This window comes from Gopherus flavomarginatus, chromosome 1 (assembly GCF_025201925.1).
Source record: "Gopherus flavomarginatus isolate rGopFla2 chromosome 1, rGopFla2.mat.asm, whole genome shotgun sequence".
Lineage (NCBI taxonomy): Eukaryota > Metazoa > Chordata > Testudines > Testudinidae > Gopherus > Gopherus flavomarginatus.
The window spans coordinates 58504052-58517377 of record NC_066617.1 but is presented as its reverse complement, the minus strand read 5'-3'; the positions used below and the strand labels follow the sequence as shown (position 1 = coordinate 58517377).

Sequence of the window (13326 nt, the reverse complement as noted above, 5' to 3'; positions counted from 1 at the left end):
AATAGGTTTAAGAGAGGATTTCTGTTGGCAGTATGTCTGGTATTTAGAATTGAGCATTGAGAAGGGGTATTGCCTATTGTTTGCTATACATGCTTGTTGCTATGAAATATAAGTACACTCATGGTTTTAGCTTGTAATTATTAACCCCCTTTATCACTTTTTTAAAAAAAACCTTTATGATAATGACAAGGAACAATCAATATCAGTTTTTCAGAATTCTTCAGCTGATAGAACATTTGACAGATAAGATGACCTTTTAAATTGTGCATGTATGTATATTTAAATTTTCCTCATTAATCTGTGTCAGAATAAACTGGGCTATGTGTGGAATTTTGTTTTTACAATTCTAGCCTTGTGACTTCTTGAACACTTTCTTGAAGTATTTTCTCTGGAAACTTGTTTCCAATGAGTGTGCTGTAAGCTTTAACAAAGAAGAGTGTTGTTCAGGAGCCAACAGGTGACGGTGAAACCTGAGTATATGTGTACATTGGAGTAAAGTCTGGCTGCTGTTTCCTACAGTCGTTTAAAATAGAAATTTAGAAAAAAAATCAATAGGAGACTGTAAAGGGCTAGATTTCTTTCTCTTTTTAAAAATCTGTGTACCCCATTATGGAAGATAAAGATCGTATTAGAACAGTGCTTCCTAAACTATTGGTTCTTGTGTAACCACAACATGCAGTTTGTATTTATATCCCAAGATGGAGCCAAATAACATAGCCCAAATCAGACATTTTGGCAAAGACAATGCTTTGTAATAGTGTTTCCTCCTTTTGTTAAATTTAAACAGTCTGTCTTTGCAATATCTGAAATCACGAAAGAAAATAATGCCAGATTTCCAGTGTGAAAAATTATCTTTATCTTTATTTTGGCAAGTGTGTGTGTGTGTGTGTGTGTGTGAATTACTCAACTCTGCTGTTGGTTGGTGTACATACTTAGATTAGGCATTACACCTCTACTCCATATAACGTGACCCAATATAAAACGAATTCCGGATATAACGTGGTAAAGCAGCGCTGGGGGCGGGGGGGATCTGCGCATTCAAGTGGATCAAAGCAAGTTCAATATAACATGGTTTCACCTATAACGCAGTAAGATTTTTTGGCTCCTGAGGACAGCAGTATATCGGGGTAGAGGTGTATTTAGAAAATGTAGAAAACACATCAGCGTGATTTATAAGGCCAATCAACGTATAGTTAGCAATGAATCCACTGTAGAGGTCTTTGAATTCTGCTGTATGTCTTTATCTAATAAAGTACAGTTCTGTTTCTTTGAAAGTTCACTAGATATTCTGTACATGCAAATAAGTTAAACCTCTGAAGCAGCTGTGACTGAGTCCTGATAATGCCTAACACCTAAGTTGTAATATTTGGAACTGGGTCCAAATTTCTTTGTACTGGGTGCCAAATCTGGTATCAAATGTTTTGCTAGATTTCAAAAATTACATTATTTTTAACAGGGAAGCAGGAAAACAAATTACTCCAGTTGCGGCAGTAAAGTGGGTTTTTCTGGTAATGCTTATACCGTTATTGGAAACGCACTGAATAGTCCTGATATTGGTTTTTGGTTATATTGCTACTACAGACTCTTGCTCCTCTTTAGGGTGAATTATCATATGAGGTGGAATGGTCATTCCATTCACCTGCTTATTTAACCCCTAGTCTTCCCCCCTTTGGGCTGCAGTTTCAGTGTATTGTGCATGGATGCATGTGATATACATCTTGTATTCCCTATAGCCTTGTTAACAAGCAGTTTAACAAAAAAGTGGTTAAACAATTTGCCCTGCAGGACAGAGTTAAACAGCAGGGGTTGGGAAAGGAAATGTGTCTTACTGGGCTCACAAATCATGACCTCTTCTATCTGGTCAGAGGTGACCATAGAACTTATTCAGTGAGCTGGAAATCCTAACATAAGGATTAGTTTCACACTTGACTTCAACAATTCTGTAATAGCCTTTCTCTAGGCTGTGAGTTTTAATATTTTATGTAACAGTGGATTTATAATTAGGGATATGGACTCTTCATTCTTAAGAACTCTTCATATTATTAAGTGACCATAGATGATGATAGACTTCAGTTTCACTAGTGTATATCTGGCTAACTTTTTTAATCACATTTTTCTTTAATCCAATTACATGGCTAATAATTATGAAGCCACTAGTGAAAGATTTTTCTCTTTGTAGATTGTGAAGCTTTATTATTGAGGTAGTGCTTGTAGATCTTTAAAACAAACTTTCTTTATTTTGAAGATGTCATGTAGCATCCCTCCTCAAACAAATAATCTATTTTTTTCAACAGCTGTACTCCTTAGGATATGTAACCATTTTGAAGCCTGTTACTTTGAAGAATGAGTATAACTGCAAAACATGTTTTAGCTCTAATCTGTTGCAGTTTTAATTTGCAAACTTGATTTACGGACTCTGAGGAGGGTTGGGAAAGTAGTAATCTATAAACAATTGATAACTAAAATAGTTCTACAAATAGTTTTCAGATACTTCAGTTCAACATCAGACATTCAGAAACACAATAGTCAGAATCAGGTTTGATTTATGAATAATGTTTTTGGTATCTGGAATGCACCTCTTCCATGTTAATGCTCCCAACCTTCCAATGAATGTAGGTTTAAATGGTAATTTATATATATGGGGGCATGTGTGGTTTGTGATGCTTCTTCCTTGCCCTTACTAAAACCAACATACTGATAGCAATCTTGCCCTTTCTTTTAGTTTAGTTTTTCAATTTGCAGATCCCAGCTAAGAGAAGGATCCCTCTTTCCTTCACTCCCTCCCAAGAGCTGTTTCAACCTACTTCATACCCATAAAGGAACTGGAGGTAGAGGGTGTAAGCTTTGAGGTTAATGTGTTAGATAGTTTTTAAAAAAAAATTCCAGTGCATAGAAAAATGAGTAGAACTGGAGCTGTTTCCGCAAGTAGCTTGGTCTGAAAGGAAAAATGGCTCTGATACTCCTCCGCCAATGTCTTGTCCTCTTTTTGGAATTATATAACTCTGGCATCTATATATCCTTGGTGCACTTTGTAAATCTTAACATTACCAAGGACAGCAGTTACCTACACAGAAATAGCACTTGACACTTAGGGTACGTCTTCACTACCCGCCGTATCGACGGGTAGGAATCAATTGCTCGGGGATCGATATTTCGTGTCTCATCTAGACACGATATATCGATCCCCGAACGCACTTATATCGATTCCGTAACTCCACCAACCCGAATGGAGGTGCGGAATCGACAGGGGGAGCCGCGGACATCGATCCCGCGCTGTGAGGATGGTGAGTAATTCAGTCTTAGATACCTTGACTTCAGCTACGTTATTCACGTAGCTGAAGTTGCGTATCTAAGATCAATTTTCCCCCGTAGTGTAGACCAGCCCTTATAATGCCATTTGCAAAGAGCTTTGTAAAATTAACTAGTCCACATAAATTCACTCATTTCACAAGGTTATCTTCTCCATTTTACAGATGGAGCAACTAAGCAAGAGAGGTTGACTTTTTCTGATGCCACAGGGAATCAGTGTGGGCTTGACTTTCCGAGATTAATAGTTCAAAATTGAGTTTAAAGAACTAGTACATTCTCAGTTCAGTATCATGTTGGGAAGTCATGGGTATATGGTACTGGGACCAGGGTTTCTTACTAGTGACAGTGCTGAACACAACCTTGACCTTGTCTACAGTGGCAAATTGGGTGAAACAGTGCTGATCACAACTAATGTGATTGTGAATTTATATTTAAACATGACTATTTTCACTACCAAGTTTAAACTTCTGGTTACCGGTATTCTGCTCAGACTACTAAAATACACCTCACTCCAAATCAATCTCCTTTAGTAAAGTGAAAGACTGTTTCTTTGCTCAAGTGTTACTGCCCATTCTTGATTAAGCTGTAAATAATGTAACACTTGAATTTTAAAATTCTTCCATACCTAAATATTGGATATTTATACAGGTTATTGGAACAACCCAGTACTGTGGTTGGGTTTGATTCATACCAATCTTGCTAATGACATTCTCTCCTTCATGGAATCAGCTAGTCCATTCTGAATATGGTTGACATTTTTTGTCCACAGAGTAGGAGGTAGACAACCCTGATTCACTGCCAGAAACAGTTCTGTTGACTATGACTTGATGGTTAAAAAGAAGAAAACTTTCTTTGCTGCAATGAAGGCATAAGATTTTTTTAAGATTTTTTTTTCTTCAATTTATGCCATCATTGGTCACACTTCAAATGTGATTTCTGTCTCTGATGGTCTGGCATTCTTTCTCCAGGCTTAATTTATATGCCATGATGACCTGTGAGGATAGCACAAAACAAGAGGATGTTAAGGATTTTCCAGATTTATTTTGTGATTTTTTTTTTAAATTGATTTTTATTAAGAAACTGTGAGAAGTACAAAACCATGACTGACTGACTGACAGCTTGTATATCTTTCTAAACAGAGACAAGTTTCCATGCTGACAGTAGAAGACATAAAATGTCCTACAGGGTTATTTGGAGTGGCCTCTAGTGGTTCCCAAACTTTAACAATCTGTCAACCCCTTTCACTAAAAGGTCAAGTCTTGTGAACCCCCTCCTAAAAATGAATACTTCCAGGGATTTTCTCCTTTACCTGAGTATAAAAGCAATGATTTTGGAAATATAAAATTTGTTTTTATGACATACTAATTGCACACTATTTATTTATTTATTAATTATAGTATTTTTATTACATTATGAAAACACAACACTCTTCCAAGATCTCACTTTTGTAGCTTGTATCACTTTGAATAAGCCTGTTATAAGACAAGGCTCCTATGTTTCATCAAGGAGTATCAGATGTGAAACAGCATGAAGGTATTTAAGAAGCCAACTCAAAGAGTTCCTCCTACACAAACATTCAGGTCTTGATCAGTCCAGGCAAACAACGCACATCACAACAAAGCTTAAACTTGTTCTTCATGACAATTTGAAAAACAATACTAGCTGCCTATTTAATTTTAAAAACAGCAAAAAATATCCACCTCCCTTTCCATTTCTTATAAGGAGTCTTGAAGTTTAAATCTCCTCAGTGTGATAGATATGCTTGCTTTGATCTGCTTAGCTCTTGGAAGTCCAGGGGCTCCGGGCTGCTGGCCCCATGCTGCCTGGGATCCCTAAGGACAGCTCTGTCTGCTATTAGGGATTTTTTCCCAAGAACCCACTGTAACATTTCGCAAACCCTTGGGGGTTCATGAACCCCAGTTTGGGAACCACTGTTCTAGAGGGATCAGTGATGAGCACTGAGCAGATCCCATCTGCTGGCACAAAGCAATAATTTCACCCTTTAGAAAACTGACAACCAGTCTAAGAAAATCTACATGTTAGAGAAGATATGTACCGATAACTGTATATCTGATCACTGTATGAGAGCCACTGGTATTTTGAGCAGCTACTCATCTTCCCTGTTATATTTCTGAATCAACAAGATTAGTTACAAAGCTGAATATATCCAATTACTGTTCTAGCTTAAGAGTGTGAAGGCCAGACCAAAGATACTATTATCTGAACTCTTCAGTATATTTGCTGATGTAGTTACTCCTTTCATATGAAACTTACTTTAGGCTTGCTATTCCATGGTACAGTCCAAAATTAACTGCTTAATGAAACTGTTCTTAAAAAAAAAAAAAAAAAAAGTAGACTCACTAAGCAGAATTAAGTTTTGAAAGGTAACAGTTTGACAAACACATTACTGTATATAATAAAGTAATAAGTGAGAAGTAGAAAATTTCAGGTGAGACTTAAGTAGTTAGTGACATTTTAAAAATATGATCTACCTCAGGGATCAGCAGCCCTCGGCATGTGGCTTGCCAGAGTAAGCCCCCTGGCGGGCCGGGCCAGTTTGTTTACCTGCCGTGTCCACAGGTTCGGCCGATCACTGCTCCCACTGGCTGCAGTCCACCCTCCCAGGCCAATGAGGGTGGCGGGAAGTGGCGGCCAGCACATCCCTCGGCCCACGCCGCTTCCCGCCACCCTCATTGGCCTGGGAGGGCGAACTGCAGCCAGTGGGAGCTGTGATCAGCAGGTAAACAAACTGGCCTGGCCCGCCAGGGGGCTTACCCTGGTGAGCCACATGCCAAAGGTTGCCGAACCCTGTTTTCCCTCATTTCAAATAAACATCTCGCTTTAATTTCATTAATTCTACAGAAAGATATTCTAAAGTAGTGTATATCTAGTACTTTGATCACCTTCCAAAATGACTTGGACTTTAAGTGTGACTCGTAAACATGATACATTGATCTCATAGCTGAGAATAGGACACACCTATAATTGTGCTAGGGGTCAAGATATGCATCACAGTCCTACTACAACCATAACTAGCAATTGCATCTTTTAATAGCTACCAGAACATTAAGTTCCCAGCTTTATTCTACTCCCTCTTGCCTGTTGCTTTATGGGAATAGGAAGAGATCTTGGTTATGTCTACACTACATCATTTACAGCCGTGCAGCTGCATTGTTGTAGTGCTTCTGGTGAAGATGCTCTAAGACTACAGGAGAGAGCTCTCCCATCAGCTTAATAAGTCCTGTCTCCGCGAGAGGTGGTAGCTATGTTGGTAGGAGAAGCTCTCTGGCCACATAGCACTGTCTACACTTGTGCTTTGGTCAATATAACACAGGGGTTGGCAACCTTTCAGAAGTGCTGTGCCAAGTCTTCATTTATGCATTCTAATTTAAGGTTTTGCGTGCCAGTAATACATTTTAACCTTTTTAGAAGGTCTCTTTTTATAAGTCTACAATATATAACTAAACTATTGTTGTATGTAAAGTAAATAAGGTTTCAAAATGTTTAAGAAGCTTCATTTAAAATTAAATTAAAATGCAGAGCCCCCCAGAGCAGTGGCTAGGACCTGCGCAGTGTGAGTGCCACTGAAAATCAGCTCGTGTGCTGTCTTTGGCACATGTGCCATAGGTTATACCAGGGGTAGGCAACCTATGTCGCTCAGGGGGTGTGGATTCTTCACACCCCTGAGTGACATAAATTATACTGAAGTAATTTGCAGGGTTGACATAGCCTTAGATCTAAAATGAAATTATTGCTCTTGTTGTACTGGATGATTTTATTTCTACTAACATGAGAGAGGAATTTTCTTTGAACAAATTATTTCTTCTGTATCTGCTTTCAAAGGAAATTAGTTTATAGATAAGATGTTTATCTATGTATTTTAGATACCCAAAGTGAACTTTGAGATCTGCCTACTGATCATTTTTATAAATTATTCAGTAGATGATCATTGTTTTTTGTTACTTGTTTTAGCAACAGTAATATTCAAGACAATATAGTATCCACACTAAATTGCTCATGACTTTTATTAACACTAGTAATTGAGGACTGAATGAATGAACTGATGTTCATAAAGATTTTTTTTACATTGAAGACATGAATGAGCTGCACCTGTTTTAAAATGACTTATTTAAAAGGTCACAAACTCTGAACAGTAGAAGAGGAAATGAGGTCATCTTTACTTTTGTCAAGGGTGAAGTAAAGTCAAATTTAGTGGTTGGTTGGGCTAAGGTCTGCCTTCTGGCATCCATGCTCTTTTAAAATACTGCACAAAATAGTAAATGAAGGAAAACCTCTACATGTTAATGCTTACCTTTCTTTATAATATGCACTGGTGTAACTTAATTTTAGTTTTAATTTATTTAGATATACTAAGTTTACCACTTCAGCAAAAACTGAAATAAAATTTTAGGGATTTATTTAACATCCAACATGCTTTGTGAAAATATGCAGTTCTTACAGTGGGTTGGGTAGGAGACCTACTGTTGTACTTAGAATAATGAGTTATGATGTAAGCAATCTTTATTACAGTGCTGCTGTGCACTGCAATAAGTCTGTTGGCATCTCTAAAAAACAATGTTTTTTCAGGATTTATAACTTTGTTATTCTAACTAGCAGTAGGCTAAAATTAGTGGATACATTCTCAAGGCATGTGTAAACTTCATTATTCGTGGTGGGGTTTTTTTGGTGGAACCTTTTAGTATTGTAGCAATAGCAAAATGGAATAGTCAGTTTCATCTTTTTGTGAGGGTAGGAAGGTATAGACTAGCTCAACAATGATTTACAATAAATGTGTATCTTAAAAAAAAGATATAGTAATTAAATGTCTACTGCCATTTGCGTTGGATGCTTGAAGGAGATAAAACTCAGATACTGTACCTACAGCATTGTCTACCATGAGAATTTAAAGTCCTTCTTCCACCACTGGTCTAGCACTTGTACAACTTCATTGATATTGGCAATGGTGGGACTGGTAATGTGTCCAGCCACAAGTATTATACTGCTGTGATGTTTAGACGTGATTTGAAAGGGCTTACGTACCATGCTGGTAAAACTTTCTATGCATGATCTAGCATCAGTGGAGTTGCATCAGCACTTACGCCAATGATAAGAGAGTTGCTTGAAATTCTGAATGTAAATACAGGTTAATTGTGCAATGTTATACTGTTGGAGGAAATGTCTTCTTAATCCCAGGTGGTCAGGCTGATTGTCCTGCCAAGACACTAATGAATTTTACTAAAGATCAGTATTTCATGCTGTGCATATAATCTAAATTCCCAGTGACGTATCAATAGAAGCATCTCCCTTTCATGATGTATTTTATAGCAATCACTTTTCCACAATAGTATTTCAAATATTTAACTTGTTTGATGCCCTTCTACCCCTACTCCGAGATCACTTCCATGAGGCTTTTCCTGTTTTGTTAACTCTTTCGTAATCTCATCTTTTCAGAACAGTTTCTTGATGAACTGCAACTGAATAGCTGACACTACACACTACACTATGCCTTTGGAGATGGAGCCAAAAGTTAACAATCTTACCTTTGGGTGTCAACGAAGCTCAACATCTGATGACGACTCTGGCTGTGCCTTGGAAGAATATACCTGGGTTCCACCAGGTCTTAGACCAGAACAGGTAGGAACTGAGACTCTTATTTTTAAAATTAATCAAAATAGCTATAATTTCATCTCTTACTAAATATCATGTGTTGCCACTGATGAAAGACTTGTTGTATAGCTTCCTAATAAGATGTAAGTTAAGTGTGCTTTAGCAAAATTTTTTCTTCTAATGACCTATCTTAATGGAGAGAAAGGTTAAACAGCTTCTGTTATTGGGGAGCCTATATTAAAAGAAAAATCATCACTGGACACTTTTATAATAGAAATAATATACTTTCCAATTCTTAATTTTTCTAAATAAGTAAATATTTGACGTGTGAAATGGGACGTTTCTTTTAAATATGATGTATTTAAATAAAACTATTTCTGGCGCTGCTTTAAAATTGTTTAACTGTACATATTGCCACTTATTCATGCAATGATTTCTCTCTTGCATGCCTTTTGGAGTTGATTTTTACAGTTGGAGGGGAGAGGAGTTTAGGACTGTTCCATTTTTTGTTTTGGATGGTTGTTTTTCCTCAACTAAACTGCCTAAAACTGAAAATGAAACCTTTCTAAGTATAAGAAAATAATGGAAATAGAACAATGACACTGATTGCTAAGGGAGCAAGTTGCTATGTTGATCAAATGTTCAAAAATAGGTTCTTAAATAAACTTCTAGTTAAAAAGAAGATCCAGCAACAGTACTGCAGGATCTGGTATAGATGATTCATAAGGTGTTTGACCAGCATTGAGTTCTGTTGTTCCTGTATAAATGGGTAGGGTGACTACTAGACTACGTGTAACATGTCAAGGGAGCTGAGCATCTCTAGTTCAGGTGGTCTGCCGATGTATGCAGGAGCAAAAGATCTACTTTTTGTTTTCCAGAGACTCTCTTCATGATTAAATTAAGAATAACAAGCCAACAAAATCCATATATGATGCACCATCTTAAGGAAGATCCTTTTATCACGAACTAAATACACTAGAGTTAAATTACCTTGAGGGACAGCTACTTTAAATTCTAAGGGAAATACAGCACAAATCACTCATTCTAGGTATCACAGGCTTGAAGATATTTTCATACAGATGACGACAACGGTGGCATTTTGATTAGTATTATGTGAGACATGGGCATAGAGCAAATTAACCCTAGAAGTTTCCTTTTTACTGCATGTTCTGCTTTGTTTCTTACAGAGAAAGTCTGTTGGTTAGTGGACTTAAAAGTAAAGTTAATTAAACTCATTGATGTTCAGTTCTATGTCAAAACCTTACAGTGATTTGTACTACTTTTTCCACTTAACTTGATTGAGGAATAAATGATTCTTTTTTCATTTGTCTTAACTAAAATGCCTAGTAAGTGATTGACCAAAGCATCATTTAAATACAGATAGCAGGTAATATTGTCTTCAACATTCAGCTCTTATTTACAGCCTCAGGCCTTATGACAAGCTGGAAACTGTACAGGAAAAATAATAAATCTGTAGCTGTTCCACAAAAATATTTTTTGCCATTGGGCTTTGTCATAGCATTCTTTACAGTTTTCCTGTCATAAGTTTCTACTGATAAGATGAAATAAAGACAAATCTGAGAAGACTTTCAAGAAGGCATAGTGTGTTTTGGTTTCCCGATCAAATGAAAAGCCCAATGAAAATTTCAAAGTGACCTTGCATCTGGTTGAAATGTGGCTGGATCCAACCTCCTCCTCCTCCTCCTCCTCCCAAGAGAAGGATGATTTTAGCTTCTTACCAAAAGCTCACGTGGTAGCAATGAAAGCTGATGCTTTTGAAGAACCTGATCAGCAGAAGACTACAAAAAAGCTTTTGTTTCAGCAATGTGTAAAATGCACAGAGCAAATTAAATTTGTTTATGTAGTAGTTGTTTTTAGTACAGCTTCACACATTGTATGGTAAACTGCAGAGGGAAATTTGGAATTTCAACAGGCTTGCTGACCAACCCTAAAGGGGGTGGAAATAATGATAGCATTAAATGTGCATAATTTATGATACCTGTAATTGTCACTGCAAATTGCATTCCAGAAAAGCAATTCAGCAGCTGGGCGCTAGTTGTAGCAGAAACAATCCAGTTCTGCTGTGTTAGCTCATCTGGTCCTCATATTACCTAGAGGAATGCAAATGCTGTCACAGGTCTAATGTAGCATATCTTAGTTCCTTTGTAAATAAGACTTAAGATAAGGCACTGGTTGAAGGACATTTTCAATGTTTGGGTCATGTGTACCCCTCTGGTCTTAATTCTTAATACCTCCTATTCAGGTACAGCTATACTTTGCCTGTTTGCCGGAGGAGAAGGTCCCTTACATTAACAGCCCTGGAGAAAAACATAGAATTAAACAGCTTCTGTACCAGTTGCCACCCCATGATAATGAGGTAACTATGTGGCCATGTATCCATTAACTATATGCTTCTTTTTAAGAAGGAAGAATGATCTTCCTGTGGACATATTACAAGTCTAAAATGTCACATGCAATGCATCTAACCCATAAAGATAGCATAGTGTGTAGGTTTTCAAATCCATTGTTTAGCTCAGGGATAGGCAACCTATGGCACGGGCGCCGAAGGTGGCATGCAAGCTGATTTCCAGTGGCACTCACACTGCCTGGGTCATGGCCACTGGTCCGAAGGGCTCTGCATTTTAATTTAATTTTAAATGAAGCTTCTTAAACACTTTAAAAATCTTATTTACTTTACATACAACAATAGTTTAGTTGTATATTATAGACTTAGAGAAAGAGACCTTCTAAAAATGTTAAAATATATTACTGGCATGCGAAACCTTAAATCAGAGTGAATAAATGAAGACTCAGCACACCACTTCTGAAAGGCTGCCAACCCCTGGTTTAGCTGTTCATTTCAGCTGTATTCAGATAAGAGCTGTCTAGGAGGCCATTGCTTTCTCTTGTTAAGACGGTGGGCAGTCAGTGCAATAAACTTAACACAAGTTGGTTTTATAGTGTTTGCAACCACCCACTAATTACCAGGAACCTACACATTTCTGAGACTTCATTGTAATAGAAAGGATGCTTTGTGGCAGTAAAAGGTTTGAAGCCTAGACACAATTCTGTGTATTATAGGGTAGAAGTGGAAGTAACAAATACTTTTGTAAGAAGGAGTCGGTGCTTAAGTTCTTGTGTATATTGCAGTATACATTGTTTGGTTATCTGCAAATCCAAAAACCATGCATCCAAACACACTAACAAATTTAATTTGGCAGCAATTCTATTTTAAGATAGCAGTAGTTTAGCACACTTTTGATTTGCTTATAATACTTTAACAAATAATTCACATAAACTTTCTCTTTGCATATCTGGTGTTGTAACGTGGAAGAGTTAAAATATATATTGTAGGAAATATAAAGCATGTGGGAAATCTTAGGAAGGTGTAGAACAGGGATGTTGATATTTTATCATGTATATTTTACGTACTGCTGTGAAGTAAATAACCAGTAGCTTGGTGTCTAAAGCATGTACTCTCTCTTCTGCTGAAGGTGAGATATTGTCAGTCTTTAAGTGAAGAAGAGAAGAAGGAACTACAAATGTTTAGCACTCAGCGTAAGAAGGAGGCATTGGGACGAGGAACTATTAAACTGCTCTCAAGAGCAGTAATGCATGCAGTCTGTGAACAGGTAACCTTGTGGCAACAGCAATGAAACTAGCTGTACCAACACTGTAGACCTTATGTGTTTGTTGATGCTACATATAGGCTCTTGTCTGTCTGTGCTTGTACTCAGTAATACTGATAAAATTCCACATAAGAAGAGAGAAGATAATGGTTTATTTTTAAAATAGTAAGATCTAATTCTTTCACATGGTGTGGATATACCAAACAATTTTCAGAGTAGGCAGTAAGTCAATTTGTAGTCATCTGGCTGTTGTACTAAATCCATACCGATTTAAGTGTATTAAAAACACCAAGTAAGTGCACGAGTAAAATTTACTTCTGCATCAGAATTGTGTACAATCCAGGATTATTAGAATTGCCCCTTTTGCTATATAAAATGGAATAAGAACTTTAACAATGTATTGGGCTTGGTGTTTTGATTTAACTAAAATAACACCAAAGGCTGGTATTCCTGCAGTGGAAGCTTATTAACTTCTTTTGGATGTTTCTAGTGTGGTACAAAAGTAAATGGAGGTGAAGTTGCAGTGTTTGCTTCAAGAGCTGGACCTGGAGTGTACTGGCATCCATCATGTTTTGTGTGCTCTACATGTCATGAGCTTCTTGTTGACCTAATCTACTTCTACCAAGATGGAAAAATTCACTGTGGTAGACACCATGCTGAACTTCTCAAACCTCGTTGCTCAGCATGTGATGAGGTAAATAACACTTTTTTGTACTAAAACCATGTTTCCACAGAACCCACCATTAATAGGATAAAATTGTCACATCCCTTGCTCAATTAA

The 13326-nt window shown here is 37.2% G+C and overlaps 1 protein-coding gene across 7 annotated transcripts in view; it reads left to right on the top strand.

The window, feature by feature from the left end:
- The window catches only part of PRICKLE1 (prickle planar cell polarity protein 1), a 107705-nt gene that overhangs the window by 90675 nt on the left and 3704 nt on the right, over positions 1-13326 (top strand). For 6 of the 7 annotated variants that reach the window (XM_050936134.1, XM_050936136.1, XM_050936137.1 and 3 more), the window contains 4 exons: positions 8761-8943; positions 11180-11293; positions 12411-12548; positions 13036-13239. In XM_050936134.1, coding sequence (XP_050792091.1) covers positions 8812-8943; positions 11180-11293; positions 12411-12548; positions 13036-13239 — 588 coding nt within the window. In that variant the 5' untranslated portion in view covers positions 8761-8811. The remainder of the gene's footprint in view (positions 1-8760; positions 8944-11179; positions 11294-12410; positions 12549-13035; positions 13240-13326) is intronic. The other variant, XM_050936139.1, reaches the window with a different exon arrangement.